Source organism: Phascolarctos cinereus, unplaced genomic scaffold (genome assembly GCF_003287225.1).
Source record: "Phascolarctos cinereus isolate Bilbo 61053 unplaced genomic scaffold, phaCin_HiC Scaffold_1;HRSCAF=81, whole genome shotgun sequence".
Lineage (NCBI taxonomy): Eukaryota > Metazoa > Chordata > Mammalia > Diprotodontia > Phascolarctidae > Phascolarctos > Phascolarctos cinereus.
Genome location: NW_027555514.1, coordinates 198996918 through 199019156, shown reverse-complemented (window position 1 = coordinate 199019156; position 22239 = coordinate 198996918). Strand labels below are relative to the sequence as shown.

Sequence of the window (22239 nt, the reverse complement as noted above, 5' to 3'; positions counted from 1 at the left end):
AGAAAATACACACACACACACCACACAAGAAAAATGAAGTAAAGAAAAATTATGCTTTGATCTGCATTCAGAATTCATCAGTTCTTTCTCTGAAGATGGACAGTATTATTCCTCATGAGTCCGTCAGAATTGTCTTGGATCATATTGCTGAGAATGACTAAGTCTTTCACAGTTGATCATCATGCAATATTTCTGTTACTATATACAATGTTCTCTTGGTTCTGCTCATTTCACTTTCATCAGTTCATGTAAGTTTTTCCAGGTTTTTCTGAGAGAATCCTGCTTGTTGTTTCTTATAACACAATAGTATTCCATCACAATCTTATACAACAACTTGTTCAGCCATTTTCCAAATGATGGACATCCCCTCAACTTCAAATTCTCTGCCACTACTAAGAGAGCTGCTATAAATATTTCTGTACATATAGACCCTTTTCCTTTTTTTTTTTATCTCTTTGGGATACAGACCTAGTACTGGTATTGCTTGGTGAAAGAGTATGCATGGTTTTATAGCCCTTTGGGCATAGTTCCAAATTGCTCTACAGAATGGCTGAATACGACTTTAACCAACTGTATGCATGTCTCTTTTTTCCCACATTCCCTGCAACATTTGTCATTTTCCTTTTCTGTCACATTAGGCAATCTGATAGATATGGGTTGGTATTTCAGAGTTGTTTTAATTTGTATTTCCTAATGAATAGTGATTTAGAACATTTTTTCATATTACTATAGAGAGCTATGATTAGTTGTCTGAAAACTGTTCATATCCTTTGACCATTTATCAATTAAGGAATGACTCTTATTTCTATAAATTTGACTTAGTTCTCTATATATTTGATATGAGACCTTTATCAGAGAAATTTGCTATAAACTTTTTTCAGTTATGATTACTATGTATTCCCCCTGTTTATCCTACTCTTTCCCTTCACCCTGTCCATTCTCTAAAATGTTTTACTTCTAACTTTTACCTCCCTCAATCTGCCCTCCCTTCTATCAGCAACCCCCTCCACCCACCACCCCTCATTCCCTTCCCTACCTACTTTCATGTATAGTAAGATATACTTCTATGTGTGTGTTATTCTCTCTTTGAGTCAATTCTTATGAGAGTAAGGTTCACATGCTCCCTGCTTCTTACCTCCCTCATCTTCCTCTTGGGTCTCTTTTATGTAAGATAATTTACCCCATTCTACCTCTCTCTTTCCCCTTCTCCCAGTATATTTCCCTTTCTCACCACTTAGTTTTATTTTTTTAGATAATTATCCCATCATATTCAACTCACACCTGTGCCCTCTATGTTTATTCTTTCTAACTTCTCTAATAATAAGAAAGTTCTTAGGAGTTACAAGTGTCATTTTCCCATGTAGGAATGTAAACTTTATTGAATCACTATGATTTCTCTTTCCTGTTTACCTTTTTATGCTGCTCTTGAGCCTCATATCTGAAAGTCCTCTATTTCACTGAAAGTCTATTTTTTTCCCCTAAAGAATTATACTTAGTTTTGCAGGGTAGGTGATTCCTGGTTGTGATCCTAACTCTTTTGCCCTCTGGAATACCATATTCCAAAGCCCTCTGATCCTTTAATGTAGAAACTGCTAAGTTGTGTGATCCTGACTATGGCTCTATAATATTTGAATTATTTCTTTATGGCTGCTTGAGGTATTTTCTCCTTGACCTGCGAGCTCTGGAATCTGGCTATAATATTCCTGGGAGTTTTCATTTTGGGATCCTTTTCAGGAGGTGATTAGTAGATTTTTTTCAATTTCTGTTTTACCCTCTGGTTCTAGAATATCAGGACAGTTTTCCTTGATAATTTCTTGAAAGATGATGTCTAGGCTGTCTTTTTGATTTTGGCTTTCAGGTAATCCAATAATTTTTAAATGATCTCTCCTGGATCTATTTTCCAGATCAAATGTTTTTCCAATGAGATATTTCACACTGTCTTTTATTTTTTCCATTCTTTTGAATTTGTTTTATTGTTTCCTGCTGTCTCATGTAGTCATTATCTTCCACTTGCCCAATTCTAATTTTTAAAGAATAATTTTCTTCAGTGAGCTTTTGTACCTCCTTTTCCATTTGGCCAATTCTACTTTTTAAGTAGTTCTTTTCCTCAGTGAATTTTTGTCTTTTCCTATCTGGCTAGTTCTGCTTTTCAAGGCATTTTTTTTCTTACTAGATTTTTGTGACTCTTTTAACCATTTGGCCTATTCTGTTTCTTAAGATGTTATTTTCTTCAATTATATTTTTGTGCCTCCTTTACCAAGCTGTTGACTCTTTTTTCAAGATTTTCTTCCCTCATTCTCATTCCTCCTTCCAATTTTTCCTCTATCTCACTTACTTGATTTTGAAAATCCTTTTTGAGCTCTTCCATGGCCTGAGACCAATTCATATTTTTCTTTGCAGCTTTAGATGTAGCAGATGAGGATTTAGATCTTATTCTGTTGTCTTCTTCTGAGTTTGGGTCCTGATCTTCTCTATCACCAGAGTAACTTTCTACAGTCAGGATCTTTTTCTGCTGTTTGCTCATTTTCCCAGCCTATTTCTTGATGTTTTACTCTATGCTAAAGTAGCACTCTACTTCTGGGGTGGAAAGGTTACCATCCCAAGCTTCAGATTTTTTTGTATAGCTGTTTTCAGAGATAATTCTGGGGACCTGTAAGTTTTCTGTTCTTCCAAGGTGGTATGATCTAGGGAGAGGTGTATTTACTACTCTCCTGGCCTGTGCTCTAATCTGTGAGCAACTATAAACATTCTTTTCCACACTAGAACTGTGATCAGGGTCCCGGCTCCCCTGCAGCCCCAAGCTCTGGTGTTTTTGTCCTCCTCCTCGCCCTGGGACTACCACTCAGGCCTGTGACCTGGGTCCAAGTATAGGTAATGCAAAAGAGTCCTTCCCCCAGTTGCCAGCAAAGGAACTTCTGTAATCTCCTTCTGACCAGTTTACTAACCCTTTATAGTCTGTAGGCTGAGAGGGTCAGAAACCACCACTGCTGTCACTGATTGTTGCCCCCAAATTCTACTGCTGTTTTGTTGGGGCAGTCTTCATTCCACTCCTAATCCAGTGCAACAGACCTTTTCTGCTGCCCTTCTAAGTTGTCCTGGGCTGGAAAATTGTTTCAACCCATCCTTTTGTGAGTTCTGCTGCTCCAGAATATGTTTTGAGGTATTATTTAATGTTGTTTGGAGGCATTTAGGGGAGAGCTCAGGTGAGTCCCTGTCTTTTCTTGAATCTTGGCTCAGGCTCCTCACAAAATAACATTTCTAAAAATATTTAATTCCTAATCAATATGTCTTAAGAAGTTCTACAAAAGTTTTTGATTTCTAAAATGCACAATACATATTTAATAATATTTATTTAAATATATATATATTTAAAATATATTTTAAAAAACTGATTGGCTTCAATCAAACATGTTCTCCATCATTTGTCAAGTTCATCTAGACCTGAATGGCCAGGTATTGGGTTTTTGGATTTGCTTTCACCATTACATGTATATAAATGTCATTTAATCATTTAAACCTCAATATTCCTTTGCTGTCTTTCATTTTTGTTTTAGATAGTGATATTAAAAAAGGATGCTACGAATTACAAAATAAGACACAGAAGGAACCTATATTACTCAGGAGGAGTCTTAGATACCATTCTTTCATTCTAATGTAATACAACAATTACTACAAGTTAGTGTCTTAAAACATGTTAATAAAATGTTATCTGAACATGTTCAAATATTCAGATAATTATCTAAGACCATAAATTATAGAAAAATTGCTAATCTGCCTTGGTTAAGGAGCTTCTTCACTGAGAATTCTTGATAACACTGAAGTCACAGGTCTGGACATCATTTATATATATATATATATATATACACACACACACACACACATACACAGTGCTTTGCTTTAGCAGAGACAACCAAGAAATCAATTACCTTAAGGTCCAGGCTGCTAAGACTTACAACATCATCTTCTTTTTCTCTTCGTTTTCTTTTCTATAAAAAAGAAAAAAACTCATTTAAATTCTCAAATTCAATATGAAGATTTAACACTTAAAAAAATAAGCAACTCTACATAACCTGAAAAGTCATATGAAAAAGAGTTAAGTTGCACCATTACAAATATTCTGTTACATATAAAAATTCAGGAGGAAAGTCATGAGAAAATATAGTTTTATAAAATAACAGCCTTAAATGGCAGGATGGTGTAATGAACAGAGAGCTGGTCTCAGAATCAGAAAGACCTTGGTTCCAGTTCTTTGTTCATATTGACTGTGTGACAATGGGCCAACTCCCTTAACCTGTCAATCCTCTAGGACTATGCAACTCTCTATAACTATAGCTTTCAGGAGAGCCTAAGCCAGAGGTTTAGTGTCTGTCTCTTAATGGCAAAATGTAGGACGCAGGAAAAAAGGAATGGTGGGCTTAATTTATTTGCCTGGATAAATGTTATCTTTAACACAGCCTTTTGTTACCACCATCATATATAAGCTGCATATACACAATTTTTTTGTCTACAATTTAAAAGTACATTTTGTTTACAGAGTTATACAATGTTAGGGCTAGGAAGAACCTTAATGATCATCTAATCAAAATACATTTTAAAATGAAAAAATAAAAAGTTAAGGTCCCAAATATTTCTCTATTTTTGGTTACATGAAAAATGATCATTTTCTAAAGGGAAGAAAGCAAATGCCCCTACTCTTAACCACCTTTGCCCTTTGAGGATGTTACTCCATTTATCCCTAATTTTAATCAAATGGTTTCTTCTCAAGCATGGTAAACAGGATTACAGATAAAATGATTTGCTAAAAGAGAATGGAGGGGGGGCATCTCCTTACTATGCTGATTAAAATAGATTATTTAGACAGAATATAAGATTCTTTAAGAGGAGAAAGGTTGGTAAAATTGTTTTGGAGAGTACTTTAAAATTCTGGTTGAGTTCAACTAATTTGCAAAGCTTTTCTGTTCAATATTCTCCCTCTTCTTAGTGAAAAAAACTAAACATACTCATACATTCACCAAGGACCAAGAACTACTTTCTTTAATAGTAGTAAATGTACCTGTGAGCCAGTTAACTTGGTAATATATGTAATTATTCATTTATTAAAACAGTGAGGAAATCATCAATCCTCAAATTAAAAAATTTAAAATGAAAGCTCTCTCAAATGACCATTTATATGTATGCATGTATGCGTACATAAGTATACGGCCCTCTCCTCTTGTCTCTATACAACTTAATGGTCTCATAAGCTTCCATGAATTTAATTACCATCTCCATGCTGATGATTCTCAAATTTACCTACTCTGCCCCAACCTCTCTGCTGACCTCCAACCTTTAATCTCCAACGACCTTCCAGACACCTCAAATTATTTTCTTTTGCCCTAAACTCTTCCTAGTTACTGTAAAGAGCAACACTATCCTCTCAGACACTCAGACTTGCAATCTTGGAGTTATCCTCTATTCCTCACTATCTTTCACCTCCCAAATCTAGTCAGCTGCAAAAGCCTGTTGATTTTACCCTTGGAATATCTCTTGAATATGCTCACTTTTCTCCTATGAAACCAGGTTACTACTCTAGGGCAGGCCTCATTACGTGGGTCTGCCTGCCTTAAGTCTCTCCCCACTCCAATCCATCCTCTATTCAGTCACCAAAGTGATTTTCCTAAAGTGCAGGTGAGACCATGTATCCTGCCCCACTCTTGCTCAATAAACTCCAGTGGCTTCCTTCCTCTCAACTCAAGGATCAAATACAAAATGCTCTGTTTGTTATTTAAAGCCCTTCAAAACCTAGGCCCCTCCTACCTATCCAATCTTCTCATACCTTACTTCCCAACATGTATTCTTTGATCCTGCAACATTGATCTGCTGACTATTCTAAGAATAAGACACTCCACCTCTTGGCTACAGGCATTTTCTCTGGTTGTCTCCAGAACCCGGAATTCTTTCTCTCCTCCACCCTGACTTCCCTGGCTGCCTTTAAGTTACAACTAAAATCCCAACCCCTTTTAATTCCAGTGCCTTCCTTCTGTTAATTATTTCCTATTTATTCTGCATATAGCTTGCTTTGTATGATGTTTGCACGTTGTCCCGCCCATCAAATAGTAATCTCTTTGTGGGCAGAGACTATCTTTTGTCTCTTTTTGTATCCTCAGCTCTTAGTACAGTGTCTGGACAAAGCAGGCACTTAATAAATGTTTAATAACTGATTGACATGTATAGGATATGTAAACAGAAAAATCTTGAGTACATGGAAATGGGACCATCCCTGGTCTGAAGAAATCAAAATTATTTTAAAACTGGATAGATTTGGTCTAAAAGTATGTTTCTAAATAGATTAATCTACAGTACTAATCAGAATTAATTTTTAATATAGTCTTACAAAATTTAGATTTTAGGCAATAAGGTCACATGCATTAATATAAACAAGAAAACCATGCCATAGAAATTTGGTGATCTTTAAGAGATTCCTTAATATTAGGGGAAAGAACTCTACAGATAAATTTCATATGAAACAACATCATTTACATACAGTTTTTGGCAAGCACAATTTGCCTATCAAAACTGAAGGCTTTGATCCTTAAAGGTAAAAATCAAGCAAAAAAAAGTACATAACATAAAAAAATTAATATGTATAAAACATGAGGCTTAGCATGTTACAGTAATTTAGGATTTCATACAACAATATGGAACTACAAAGAATCAATAAATATTTTTTAAAAATTCCCCCATTTTCTCTTTACTTCTCATTTTGTTGCTTTTTTTTCCCCTCTTGCATTTTTTATCTTGTATAAGACAGCAAAGTAGATGTAGAAATAGCAGTCAAATATGAAGAAAACTATAAGAAAGCAGTGTTATGAACACCCAGAGGAAAAAAAAAGTCTTCAACAGGGCCAAATGGAGCAGATAGATCAAAAAGAATGAGTACTGAGAAAATAATGTCAGATAAAAGAACAGAACAATATCCAGAAATGATTAAAATTTAATTTAATTTAATTGATTTAATTCAAAGGATGTTACAAAGGCAATTATAATGGTCTTAAGTTAGAGTTTAGGTGAGCTTTATCCATATTTTTAATGGTCAATATTAACAAATTATTCCATTCCCCCCCCATTACTATGTATTGTTTATTAAAAAAATGTTACTACTGATGTCAAAAATTACAGGGCTCATTTAGGGTTTGACTAAGAAAAGTTAGTAATCATGTTATTTAGTAGCTGAAAAGAAAGTTATACTTCTATGGCGAGCAGTATGAACAAACACTGGTGTTGGAGTCAGAGGACCTGGATACTAATGCTTAATTCTGATGCTTACTTTCTATGTGACCTTTGGCAAGCGCTCCTTGGAACTCAAGTTTCCTCACCTATAAAATAAGAGGGCTGGACTAGATGGCTTCTGAGGTCCCTTCCAGCTCTAAATCTATGTTTCTTTGGAAAATCATGATCAAATCATTTGTTCTATCTACCTAACAGAACTATACAAAAGATACAAAGATATATAAGTATATACATATGGAAAAACCTTGGAAAGTAAAACATGTTATACAAATTATGATAATATTGCTATCAATGATGCTAATTTTGAGGACTGAAAGGGCACTGAAAGACTACTTACTGGGAAGAAGTTCATGATTAAATATTTTGCGCTTTTATAAGATAAGTAAGACAAGAATACAGAATTAAATTTTAAAAATAATTGACCAGTTAGATATAAACAAGTGCGTAAGGTGTACCTAATGTAAAATGGAGGCATTTAGATTTTGTATGAAGGAAAAGGCTGGTAATATTAACCACTGGAAAGGGAAGCAAACTATATTCAGAACAGCTTAAGAAATAAAGGCATAAAAAAACAGATACAAAGGCATATATTAATCACTAGTAAGGAAATGTCATTATTGAAACAGAACATTTAGACAACCAAAAGAATAACATAAACACTCACTCTAAGGCACAACAAAGAGAATGAGTGCTCTTTTTCATTATCAAAAGATACAAAAGCGGAGGAGTACACATCTTTAGTAGCTCATTGTGAAATGATGGTAAGTACGGATCAGAATTACCTTCCTTCAAAATAAGAAAGTCTATGTTTCAGGCCCAGTTGTACGGTAGTGAAGATTTTGTAATTGATGTAATTTGAATTGTAAAATGAAATTCTTTTATTGATATTGCACTATTTAAGTAAGCTCTTTAATGTTTGTTAACTTAAGTATCTTATATTTTTGTAAGTATTTATTCACTTCCTTTAAATTATCATTTTTTGGCATGACATTAGACAAAGCAGTTTCTGATTATTTCCTTTTATTTTCTCTTCAATTGTGAATTCTTCTTAATCTTTTAAATCTTTGTTAAGAATAATTTTATTTTTTTCTCTTAAAAAAACAGATTAGTTTATATATCTAAACCTAATTTATTTAGCAATACAAATTCTGTTGTTGTTGTTTAGTCGGGAGGAGTGATTTGTTTTTCTAGTTTTTTTTAGTTGCATATTTGATTCATTGATTTCTCCCCCTCTTTTGCTGATGAAAACATTTAAAGATAAACATTTTCCCCTAAGGACTGCTTTAGCTATATCTAGTGTATTGCTTTGTTATTGTCATTTTTTTAATGAAATGTTTTATTTTTTCTATAATTTGTTCTGAGCCACCAATTCTTTAGTAATAAGTTATTTAATCTTAATATGGAACTATATTTTACAAGATTACATACGTATAACCTATATCAAATTGCTTACTGTCTAAAGAAGGGGAGAAGGAAGGGAAGAAAGGAGAGAAGTTGGAACTCAAAATTTCTAACAAATGTTAAAAATAGCTTTTACTTGCAATTGGAAAAAAAATTCCAAAAAAATTTATTTAGTCTCCAATTAATTTAAATTGTCTTCAAAAGCTCTTTATTGAATATCATTTTGTTGCATTATGGTAAATTATGTGTTTCACATTTCTGCTTTGGTGAGGGTTTAATGCACCAGCATATAGTGAATTTTTGTAAAAGCGTCAAATACAGCTGAGAGGTATTTAAATTCCTTTCTGTTTCCATTCAGTAGATTAGGGATCAATCAGAGATCAATCACCTCTAATTTTTTAAAAGTTCTTTTCAAGTTCTGAACTTTTTCCTTGTTTATCTTCTGTCAGACATTTTTTGGCTTGAGGAGGATACATTGTATCTAGAAGCCACACCAACGAGCACTTATATCGATTCGCTGTTTATAGTGACTTTACATGTAATTTCACTGTTTATTATTTTTAATCATGTTAAAAATTTATAGTAGCCTTATCTGAAACCAAAATTGCAAACTCTGCCTTTTTCAAGTTCAGCTAGAGTATTAATAGCCCTTCATTTTAATTCTGTGTGAATCTTTATGATTGAAGTGTGTTTTTAGTAAACACCATATTGTTAGATTCTGTTTTCTAATCCATTTTGTGATCTTCTTCCATTATGGGGGCAAGTTCATGTCAACCATGTCCAAGGTTCATGTGTATTTCCCTCCATTTTGTCCTCTTGTATGTCCCCCCTCCCTCTTTAGTTCCTTCCCTCTCTTTACAAATAAGAAGGTAGTAAAAGGAAAAACTCTTTAATATTTATGATCTATAAAGGAAGAGGATTACTTCTATTTGTGAGTTGCTTTCTCTTTCCTTTCCCCTAATTCTGATTCCAAGTTTTTAACTTCTTTCCCTTTTAATTTTCTCTTCATATTCCTCTCCTGGACATCGGGTTTTGTTTTGCTTATACCTTTTTGTTATTTATTTTACATTCCATCTCAAACTCCTCTTTCCCTCTCTGAGGTTCCCTGTTGAGCTTAATGTATTTTTATGCTATAATCTTTATGTGCTCAATCATTTTTTTCCTCTGGTTCAGATGAAATTGAGGTTAATGGGGCACTCATACATTCTGCTCCTTCTTCCATGATTGAACACTCTTCATCGTATATACCTCTATTATTTGACGTTTTCTTTACCCTTCCTACTCCTTTCTTCCCCAATATAGATCCCTATCTCTCCTGATTCTGCCTTCTCCTTAAAAGAGAACAAAACCATTCCTGGACCCTGTCTGTCATATTTATCTTTCTGTATAACTCTTGAAAATGTTAGGGTTCTCAGAAGACAATTGTTTTCTTTTCTTTTTCTTCTTCTTTTTTTTTAAGTTAATTGGGGCTAAGTGACTTGCCCAGGGTCACACAGCTAGTAAGTGTCAAGTATTTGAGTCAAGAGATGCAGTGTGCTATGCAAGGAACAGCAAGGAGACCAGTGTCACTGGATCGTAGAGGAAAAATGAATATAAGAAAACTGCAAGGGGCTAGGTTATAAATAAAGAGCTTTAAAAGCTAGACAGAGAATTTTATATTTAAAACAAGAGGTAATAAAGAGCCATTGCAGTTTCCTCAATAGGGGGTAATATGGCAGACCTGTGAGATCATTTTGATAGTTGATGGAGGATGTGCTGGGTAGGGAAAGACTTGAGGCAGTGAGACCAATCAGCAAGATACCGCAATACTCTAGGTGGGAGATGATAAGGGACTACAGCAGGGTAGTGGTAGTGTTAGAGGAGAGGAGGGTATACCTGAGAAATATTTCCATGGTACCCAGGATTTAGCAATTGATTAGATATGGGGGAAAAGTGAGTGAGAAGGAGAGGATGACACCTAACTTTCAAATCTGTGTGTGATTGGGAATCCTTGACAGGAACAGGGAAGTTCAGAAGAGGGTTTGGGAGAAAAATAGAGTTTTGTTTTGGATAAGTCAATTTCTTTTTTTTTTCTTTTTTAAAAAATTTTTTAGGCAATTGGGGTTAAGTGACTTGCCTAGGGTCACACAGCTAGTAAGTGTCGTGTTTGGTCTGAGGTCGGATTTGAACTCAGGTCATCCTGACTTCAGGGCTGGTGCTCTATCCACTGTGCCTCCTCGCTGCCCCAAGAATCTGAGCTGGACAAGTCAATTTCATATATCTATATGATATCCAGTTTGAAATATCCAATAGAAAGTTGAAGATGTGAGACTGGAGGTCATAAAAGGGGTCAGGGCTGGACAAGTACATCTGAGAATGATCAGTATAGAGATAATAATTGAATATATGGAAACTGAAGAGATTACTAGGACAAAGAGGAGGAGAATAAAAGAAGGCCCACTACTGAGCTTTAGGGATATCCATGGTTAGCAGGTAAAATCTGGATAAAAATGCAGCAAAGGAGACTGGGGAGGAGGAAGACAGTCAGGAAAGAGCAGTGTCATGAAAAGCTAAAGAGACAAGAAGAAGGTGATTAATAGGGTCTAAAGCTGCAGAGAGATAAAAAAGGATGAGGACTGAGAAAAGGCCATTAGATACGGCGATTAAGACATTATTGGTAACTTTGGAGAGAGGTATTTCAGTTGAATGATGAAGTCAGAAGCCAGGTTACAGAAAGTTGGTGGGAGGAAAGGAAATGGACTTCATCCTTCATTCTCTGAATTTCTTCACTTCTTTCTTCTATCCCTCCTGCTTTTCAGGTCCCTTTTTATGTATTCTTTCTTCATTAGAATTAAGCTCCTTGAGAACAGACGGTCTTCATTTTGCTTGTAGTTGTATCCCCACAGTCCCTCCTACATATTAAGTCCTTAATGAATACTTGTTGACTCAGTAGAGGCACAGACTACAGACAACCTTCTTAAGGAGTTTAGCCATGAAAGGGAGGAACAACACAGGACAACTGCTAAGAGAGATGGACAGATCAAATGAAGATTTTTGAGGACAGGGGAGACAAGGGCATGTTTGTAGATGGTAAGAAAGCTGACAATAGAAAGTGAGAAACTGGAGACAAATGAGAGAGGGGGAATAATAGATGGTGCAATCATCTGGAGAAGACAGGCTGGAATGGAATCAAGAGTGCATGCAGAAGGGTTAGGCTTGGCAAGAAGGGCTATCTCTTTATGTGAATGGGCAAAGGAAGAGAGAGTAGCAGAAAGCATCTAGGAGATATGAAATGAGGAGGAGGGGAGAATAGGGCCAATCCACTGATGGCTTTAACTTTTTAGTGAAATAAGTAGCAAGGTTCTCAGGTGAAAAGAGTGGAGAACGGGAGCTGTAAAACAAGCATGAAACAGGCATTTATTAATCATCTACTAAATGCCAAGCATTGTACAAATATTTCATTTGATCCCAACAACCCTGAGGGAGGAGAGGTTTTAGGTACCATAATTATCCCCACTTTACAATTGAGGAAACTAAGGTAGGTGGAAGTTGAGTGACTTGCTCGAGGTCACAAGCCAGTAAGTTGTCTGATGTCTAATTTGAACTCTGGTCTTCCTGACTCTGGTCCCAGGACTTCACATTTTAAGAAGATGAAATGGTTTGGAAAGGTCACTGTGGTAAGTGAGATAGTGAATCAGTTAGGAAGGCACAAAAGAATTGCCCTGCCTCAGTTATGTAACAAATACATAGTGGACCCAATGAAGCAGTTTCCAGATCTTCAGCTTTGTTCATCAGCATGTGAGTAGGACCAAGGGCAGTGGAGGGTAGGAGTGATCCAAGGCTAAGGCTTGGCAAGGCAAGATCTATAGGAAAAGGAGGCACCGGACAAAGGAGAAGGGGAAAGGGTAAGGTTGAAGTGGTTTACCAAGGGGTCATAAAACCTCCAACTGATTTTAAAATTCATCATTTGGGTTTCTGGAATAGTTTTTTATTGTTAATTTAAATAGGCTTCTTGATTTATTACTTCTACATGCCAATTAAGTTTGTTTGCCATGGCTGTGTTATTTCTATAAAAAACTATGCTACAGCAATTGAAATAATACTTTAGTATGTACTTTATGAAGAATGTTAACTCTATAGGATTCCAAATGCTAGCAAATTTTAAAGAACTTTTTAAAACATATAAAAGGTATTTACCCACCAAAGTGAAATCCCAGTGTGGCCCAGGTGTTAGAAATGTGAAGGAACTGCCTCTCCGAAGGGAGTATCTATCAATAGAAAATACATAAAACAAATTTATGAGATACTAAGCTACAGTAGCAGCTAAAGAGAAAGTTGATTATAATTTTGGGATACTTTTGAAATACTCTGAAGAAACAGTTAAGATATTTAACAACAGAATAAAAAACTCACTTCCATTTATTCTTTCTCCCCCAGGTTGACAAATACATTTTCAGCAGTAAGATTAATGTTATTTTAACATTATTATAACAAAAGCATAGTAAGTGGGTATTTTCTTATTATAATTTTTTTAACTGGCATGGATCAACAAGTGGTTATCCAGTTTATTCTCCTCCTGTTTCTAGCACTTAAAATCCAAAATAAAATCTATATTTATAACTAGATTGCTTTTGAGGAGTTCTATAGTACTTTTAATGATTCCAAGCTTCTCCTGAAAGAAAGGTTGATCATTTTAATGTCAATATTCATCCAAGGATACTACGTAGTTGTAAGTCATGGAATATCATAATCTCTAAGAATTAAAGGATTAAGATCATACAACAATTTCTAAAGAATTAAAAGTTGAAGATCACTCAAAGAACAATGAAGAAGTGCAGGTGTGTATAAGTATACTGCAATATATTACCAATAAGTTATGTAGGAACAGCATGAAGGATATCACAACCTATATAATAAATACTACACATTTTTTCAAAGTTGTCCAGCTTTTCTTTGCTTCCTTATAGGTTTTCTTTTGTTCTCTGCTGTGCACCTTTTACTGTGTTCTTTTTTCCCCCTTCCCCCCTCACCAGGCTATAATTAAGTGCGGATATATACATATACACACACACATAGATAAATACACACAAAGATATACATATACACACATATACCCATACACATACATATACTTAGTTATCAATAATCAGTCATATATAGACATATACATTCATATGCACCTATGGAAGACTGTACTATACTTACTTATCCTCTGTTTCTCTGAGGGTGGATAACCTCTTCCTTCATAAGTCCATATTCTTCCAAGTCCAATAACTCATCATTTCCTACACCACAGCAATATTCCCACCTTATACTGTCTAGTTATTTTAAATAGTCCAAAACAATGTTGATAAATATGGTTGACACATAGTGTAGTTTCCCTATTTTTCTCTTTTGAGTAAATCTGTTTTAGCTTTAACTTTTTCCAAGATCGTGATTACCACCCCTGCTCCTTTTTCCCTAATAAATTCTACTTCTGATCTTTATTTTATGTTTGTGCATATCTCTTATTTCCTATCCCTCCTGACTCTTCTACTTTACTTCTATTCACTACCTTGCCTCCTATTATTTAACCTCCCCCCTCCAAAGATCCCTCACTTATCCTCCAATTCCCATTAATCTAAACACCCTTCTATACCCCTATTTAACTGATTCCCTCACCCTCCCTTGTAAAGATCTCTCCCTTATCCTTTTCCCATTCTCTATTTCCTTACCATTTTATTTCTTTCTGAATTTAGAAGACTTTTATACTCTTCTAGATATTTACCTATTGTTCCCTATAGATTTCCAGAACTACCATCACTCCTCCCCCATCTAATTCCTCTGTATTGGTTCTTCCTCTCACACCTCATTTATATAAGACAATTATTACTCTTTTCAGCTGTTCCTAAACAGCTTAAAAGTTTTTAAAATTATACTATACTCAGGTCTACCCCAATCTTTCTTACAAACTATCCAATTACTAAGAACAATCTTGGACATATGTTTTACATTTCACATACATAAAAGGTAAACGGTTTGTCCTTATCGAGCCCCTCATAATTAGTCTTTGCTATGTACCTTATATTTTTTCTTGGCTCTTGTATGTCAAATCTTTTATGAAGTTCAGTTTTTTTAAAAAACAAAATCCTGAAAGTCTGACAATTCATTAAATGTCCTCCCCCCCCCCCATTCAGAATTATGCTTAGCTTTATTGGGTAAGATATTTTGGGCTGGAACCCCAGTTCTTTTGCTCTTTGATATATAGTGTTCTAATACCTGTGGTCTTCTAGTGTCATCACTGCCAGGTCTCGTGTGATTCTAATTGTGGCTTTGCCATGTTTAAATTGCTTTTTTTTCTTGTTGTGCATAGTAGTTTATCCTTGAGCTGGGAGTTTTGGAATTTTAGTACAATGTTCCTGTGGGTTTTCCTCAGAGGATCTCTTTCAGGTGGTGATCAGTGGATTTTTTCTATTTTTACTTTCCCTTCTTGTTCTAATGCATCAAGACAATTTTCTTTAATTATTTCTTGTGTTATTACATCAAAATTCTTTTTTTATCATAGCTTTCAAGTAGTGTGATTATTCTTATGTTTTCTCTTCTTGATCTGTTCTCCAGATCAGTTGTTTTTCTTATATGATGTTTCACATTCTCTTCTATTCCTTATATTTTGTTTTATTATTTTTTATCTCTTATAACTTTGCTGGCTTCCCCTTGCCCAATTCTGATTTTCAAGGAGTAATTTTCTTCCTTAAGATTCTGGATCTCCTTTTCTAATTCGTTGACTTTCTTTTCATAATCTTGTTTTTCTTGGATTTTTTTTTTTAGTTTTTCCTCAATCTCTCTAATTTCATTTTTAAAATCTTTTTTTTATGTTCATCTATGAATTCTTTTTTGGGCAGGTGACCATTTATGTTACTCTTTGGGGTAGAAGAGGGTTTCTTTGCTTCAGTATCCTCCCCTGAAGATGAACCCCAGTCTTCTCTGTTCCCATAGTAACTATAGTTGGATTATTTTTCCTTTGCCTGTTCATTTAAAAAAATTTTCATTTGTAACAGCTATTTTTATAATTACCTTTGGTCTTGGAGTATGTGAGATGGTGCTTCTGGCCTTAGCTCCTCCTCTAGTCTAGAAGTGAAATCAAACCTTCCAGCCTCCTGTAAGTACCCATAGCCAGCAGCGTCCCAGCCCCACTACTTCCCCACTCACTGGTTGTGTACTGGTTCCTTCTCATCCCCAGCCCTGTCTCCCAGCACAGCTGGGTCTGGCTTTCCTTGTCAGCAGAGGTTCTCTAGATCTTCCCCAGCTCAGAAGCTCAACTCCCCTCACAGTCCCAGTGGGTAAAAGTTACTATGGCTGGGGCCAAGGCAGCCTTCCTACCTGGGCTAAGCCCTCGGCTAGCTGCTTGTTGTTTAAGCAGACCTAGCCTGGAGGTGTTTACTCTTTTCAGGGACCAACCAACCTGGGATTTTTATTCAGATCTTCTCTGATCTTCCCAGGAGGACCACTGTTTGCCCCTACTCTCATTTATTTTTACCATTTTATGTTTGCCCTCAGGCACTATTTTATCTCACTTGTGGGGAAAATCTGGAGAGCTTGGAATTTTCTGACCTACTCTGCCATCTTCCCAGAATCCCCTCTCTCCCTTGGTTTCTTTGAAGTTCCTGACCTTTTGCTCTTCTCAATGAATTTTGTTGTATTTTTTTCTAATTCAGTAAGATAATTTTTTAGTAATTTAATTGGGATAGCATTACATAAATAGATTAGTTAGGTAAACTTGTCATTTTTTTTTTATTATATTGGCTTTATCTGCCCATGAACAATAAATATTACTTTAATTATTTAGCTCTAACTTTGTATAAAAAGTATTTTATGTTTACATTCATATAATTTCCGTATCTGTTTTGGCAGGTATATTCTCAGGTATCTCATGCTATCTAGGTATTTTAAATGGTCTAAAACAATTTTGAATAACATGGCTGACACAGTGTAGTTTCCTTATTTTTTCTGTTTTGATTAAATCTATTTTAGCTTTAATTTTGTCTGAAATCATGATTACTACCCCTGCTTTTTTATATAATAAATTCTACTCCTGACCTTTATTTTGTCTTTGTGTGTATCTCTCATTTTTATAGCATTTCCTAAAAGCAACATACTGTTAAATTAAACTTTTTGATCTGCGATCAGTTTCCTTTTCATGAGTAAATTCATCCCATTCACATTCTAAGCTGTAATTACTTGTTATATATTTTCCTTCTTTCTGTTTTCTTTTACTAGCCTTCTCACCCTATTCCTATTCCAAGTCACTCCTCTGCTTTACTTCTACCTGCTACCTTGCCCTCCTATTCTTTAACCCACCCATCCCCTTCAACAATCCCTTCCCTTATCCTCTTCTCCCACCTTATCCTGTTGCCCTCTTATTTCTTCCTGAATTTAGAAGACTTTTATACCCTTCTGATATATGTTGTTCCCTCTTTAACCCATTCCAAATGAGAGTATGATTTCAGCACTACCCGCTCCCCCCCACTAGCTGCTTCTGTATCAATTTTTCCTTTGTTGCCTCGTTCATGATATAATTTCTCCTTTTCTCTCTCCCTACAGTTTTACTTTTTTTAGAATCACCCCCATCACACTCAGCTCAGCCCAAGCGTTTCTTTCAAACTACCCAAATAAAAAAGACAGTCATAATAGAACTGATATTTTCATACATAAGAAGTAAACAATTTGACCTTATTGAGTCCCTTATAATTGGTCCTTAATGTTTATTTTATATTTCTTCTGGATGTTATATGTTGCATTTTCCCTTAAGTTCTGCTATTTTGTCACAAATACTTGAAAGTTTTTGAGTTTGTTAAATGTCAATTTTTGTCATTCAGGATTATACTTAACTTTTCTGGGTAAGGTACCCTTATTTGTAACAGCTATTTTTATAATCACCTTTAGTCCTGGGGTATGTGAGACGGTGCTTTTGCTCTGTGATATACAGTATTCCAAAACCGACAGTTGTGCAATCCTTATTACAGCTCCATAACACTTAAATTGTTTTTTTCTTGTTTGTTCCAATATTTTCTCCTTAATCTGGGAGCTCTGAAACTTGACTATGATATTACTGTAAGTTTTCCACTTGACACCTCTTTCAGGTGGTGATTGGCGTATTTTTTCTATTTCTGCTTTGCCTTCTTATTCTGGAACTTCAGGGCAATTTTTCTTGACAATTTCTTGTAATACTGTATCAAGATTATTTTTTTTATCATAATTCTCAGGCAGTCCTTGATCTGTTCTCCAGATCAGTTGCTTTTTTGATGTGATGTTTAATATTCTCTTCTATTTTTTCATTCTTTTGATTTTGTTTTATTATTTAAGATTGTCATTAGCTTTTCCTTTGCCTAAATCTAGTTTTCAAGGAATTTCTTCTTTAATTTTTTAGTTCTTTATTTCAAATGGTTGACTTTTTTTCCCATAATTTTCTTGGATTGTTCTAATTTTTTTTTCTAATTCTTCCTTGATCTCTCTTACTTGATTTTTAAAGTCCTTTTTAAATTCTTCTAAGAAATCTTTTTGTGCTTGGGACCATCTGACATTTCTCATTGAAAAAGGAATGGCTTTTTTAGCTCCATTATCTTCCTGTGGATATGAATCCAAATCTTCTCTATCCCCATAGCAACCATGTATGGTTGGGTTCTTTCTCCTTTAGTTGCTCATTTTTATTTATTTATTTATTTATTTTTTGCAGCTATTAGTGTGATCAAGTTCTAGTCCCAAGGTATGGGGAATAATGCCCCAAGCCTCAGGTCCTTCTTACTGTTATTTCCTGAGGTCTGTCCTGAGGCTCAACCTTGGGCTCTCCTCTCCTAAGCTACCACTAGGGCCCCCAGTCAAGTTGTCCTGCAAATGATCTTACTCCCTGTGGACCCTCTGGTGGCTGCAAACTACAGCTATCCTCACTTCCCTGGAATTGAAACCAGAGGCTCTGCTCTCCTGCAATTGCCTACAGCCCCTCTGCTACTGCACTCACCAGGTGTGTGCTAGCTCCTCCCTGTAGTCACAGCCTGGGACAAATCTGATCAGCACAGCTGTGCTTAGTGTCCTTAGAGACAGTGGAAGGGTGCTTCAATCTTATCCTCCTCAGCTTTCAGACCCTCACACAGTCCATGAGAGGAAAGTTTCTAAGGCAGAGGCTGCCTCCCAACCCCAGCTGCCCCCAGGGCTTATTTTTATTGATTCCAGAGAGTTGGCCTGGAGGTGTTTTCACTTCATTATGACAATCATCTGCCCCAGGAGGTCAGGTCTTTCCTGGGGTCTTCTTAAGTTGTTTTACGAGAACAACTGCTTTACCCTGACTTTTGTTTATTTCCAATGCTCTATATTTCCTCTGAGGCAACGTTCTGTCTTTTTCTGTGGAGGAAATTTGGAGTGTCAAGTTTTCTGACCTATTCTGTCACCTTCCCAGAAACCTCTCCCAAAAAAGCCTTTTAATTTAATATAATCAAAATCATCTATTTTACATTTTGTAATGCTCTCTATCTCCTGTTTGGTCATGAACCTATAACTCATTTAACTTCTCCTTTAAGAATTTGGATGCTAAGGCGGAGCCAAGATGGTAGAGTAAAAGCAGTGAATTGCTTGAGCTCTCCCCAAAACCCCTCCAAACATCTATAAAAAATGGCTCTAAACAAATTCTAAAGTAGCAGAACCCACAAAAAGACAGAGTGAAACAAATTTCCAGCCCAAGACAACCTGAATGGTTGATCAAAAAGGTATATCGTGTCAGGCTGAGAAAGGAATGCAGTTCAGTGTGAGGCGCAGGCCGCAGGGAACTGGAGCAGGCCTCAGAGGACTGAATCGGGACAGCTGTGGCAGTTTCCAGACTTCTCAACCCAAAGACAACTTAGAAGGTCAGTGGGAAAAGTCTGTGTCTGTGGTGAGGGAAAAGTATGGTGGTCTCAGCTCCAGTCCCCGAGCTCGGCCCTGGGGTGGTGGCTGCCTTCTGAGCTTCCCACCCACAGACTGAGGGGGAATCGAGTGGCTGATCAGAGGGGGATCCCAGAGATCTCTTTGCTGAGGCAGGATTCTCTTGCTTTGCCCGTACATGGATCTGAGTCACAGTTCTGGGTGGCAGTCCTGGGGCAAGGAGGAGTGCCGGCAAGATGGAGCTTGTAGTGGCTTGTAGAGCAAATTCTCCTCACATTTCCAAGACAGAAAAGAGTGCTTGTGGTCACTCACAGACCAGAGCATAAGCCAGGAAAGGAATAAACACCTTGCCCTTGATCCTATGATCACCTTGGAAGAACTGAAAATTTACAGGTCTCTAGAAGTATCTCTGAAAACAGCTGCACAAGACCCCTGAAGCTTGGGACAGTACATTCTCCACACTGGAAACAGATACCTACCTTAACAAAGAGTTTATAACTCAAGTAATTGCCTGGGGTCACAAGCAAGCAGTGCAAAAATAGTCAAACTATATTATCTTACCTTGGTGACAAAGAAGATCAAAACATACAACCAGAAAAAGACAACAAAGCCAAAGCTCCTACATCCAAAGGCTCCAAAAACAATATGAATTGGTCCCAGGCCATGGAAGAGCTCAAAAAGGATTTTGAGAAGTAAGTAAGAGAAGTAGAGGAAAAACAGAGTGATGCAAGAAAATCATGAAAAACAAGTCAATGGCTTGCTAAAGGAGACCCAAAAAATTACTGAAGAAAATTACACCTTAAAAAAATAGCCCAACCCAAATGGGAAAAGAGGTCCAAAAAGCCGATGAGGAGAAGAATGCTCTAAAAAGCAATATTGGCCAAATGGAAAAGGAAGTCCAAAAGCTTACTGAAGAAAATACTTCCTTAAAAATTAGAATGGAAAAATTGGAAGCTAGTGACTTTATGAGAACTAAAGGCACTGTAAAACTAATCCCAAAGAATGAAAAATTAGAAAACAATGTGAAATATCTCATTGGGAAAACAACTGACCTGGAAAATAGATCTAGGAGAGAGAATTTAAAAGTTATTGGACTATCTGAAAGCCATGATCAAAAAAAGAGTCTAGACATCATCTTTCAAGAAATTATCAAGGAAAACTGCCCCGATATTTTAGAACCAGAGGGCAAAATAGAAATGGAAACAATCCACTGATCACCTCCTGAAAGAGATCCCCACAGGAAAACTCCTAGGAATATTGTGGCCAAATTTCAGAATTCTCAGGTCAAGGAGAAAATATTGCAAGCAGCCAGAAAGAAACAATTCAAGTATTGTGGAAACAATCAGGATGACACAAGATTTAGCAGCTTCTACATTAAGGGACCAGAGGGCATGGAATATAATATTACGGAAGGCAAAGGAGATGGGATCACAACCAAGAATCACCTACCCAGCAAAACTGAGTATAATCCTTCAGGGTAAAAAATGGTCATTCAGTGAAATAGGAGACTTTCAAGCATATGTGAGGAAAAGACCAGAGCTGAATAGAAAATCTGACTTTCAAATACAAGACTCAAGTTAAACACGAAGAGGTAAACACGAAAAAGAAATTATAAGAGACTTACTAAGGTTGAACTGTTTACATTCCTGCATGGAAAAATGATATTTGTAACTCATAAGTCCTTTGTCAGTATTACGGTAGTGAGAGGGAAAAAAATTATATGTATGTATATATATATAGAGAGAGGGCACAGGGTGAGTTGAAAATGATGGGGTGATATCTGGAAAATAAAATTAAGGAGTGATAGAGGATTATATTGGGAGAAGAAAGAAGGGAGCGGTAAAATGGAGTAAATTATCTCACATGAAACAGACAAGAAAAGGCTTTCACAGTGGAGGGGGAAACGGTAAGGCAATGAGTGAATCTTATTCTCATAGGATTTGGCTTAAGAAGGGAATAACATACAAAACTGGGTATGGAAATCTATCTTACCCTACAGGAAAATAAGGGAGAAAGGGGACAAGAGAGCAGGGGGATGACAGAGGGGAGGGCAGATTGCGGGAGGGGATAATCAGAAGCAAACACTTCTGAGGAAGGACAGGGTCAAAAGAAAGAACAGAATAAATGGGGGGTGAGATAGGATGAAGGGAAATATACTTAGTTTTTCACAACATGACTACCATGGAAGTGTTTTGCATGACTACACATCTATAGCCTGTATCCAGTTGCTTGCCTTTTTAATGAGGGTGGGTGGGGAGGGAGGAAGGGAGAAAATTTGTAATCCAAAGTTTTAAAAACACTTGTTAATAAAACTTTATTCTCTTCTGTTGAGTTTCGTTTCCTTTCTCTGATGGTTCCTCCTATTGGTTTTAATTTTTCTTGCAACTTCACTAATGCAAAAATATGTTTAATAGGAATGTAAATGTATAGCCTATATCAGATTGTGCACCTTCTTGGGGAGAGTGGTGGGGAGGAAGGGGGAGAAAAATTTTAAATTCAAAAGCATATGAAAGTGATTGTTGGTAAAATCAAAATAAATCAATAAAATTTAAAAAAAAGCAAAAAAAACCCCTAAAAAAACTTTTTAAAAAATTTGGATGTTATACCATTTGGAGTATATATGTTTAATATTGATATTACTTCACTATCTACAGTACCTTTTAGCAAGATGTAGTTTCCTTCCTTATCTTCTTTAATTAG

General features: G+C 36.1%; 1 protein-coding gene across 1 annotated transcript in view; it reads right to left on the bottom strand.

Annotated features, from left to right (window-relative positions):
• Positions 1 to 22239, bottom strand: part of NET1 (neuroepithelial cell transforming 1) — a 79851-nt gene that overhangs the window by 46135 nt on the left and 11477 nt on the right. Inside the window, exons 2-3 of the mRNA XM_020973711.2 lie at positions 12851 to 12917; positions 3927 to 3986 (exon numbers count right to left, since the gene is read on the bottom strand). Of these exons, the coding sequence (XP_020829370.1) occupies positions 3927 to 3986; positions 12851 to 12917 (127 nt within the window). The remainder of the gene's footprint in view (positions 1 to 3926; positions 3987 to 12850; positions 12918 to 22239) is intronic.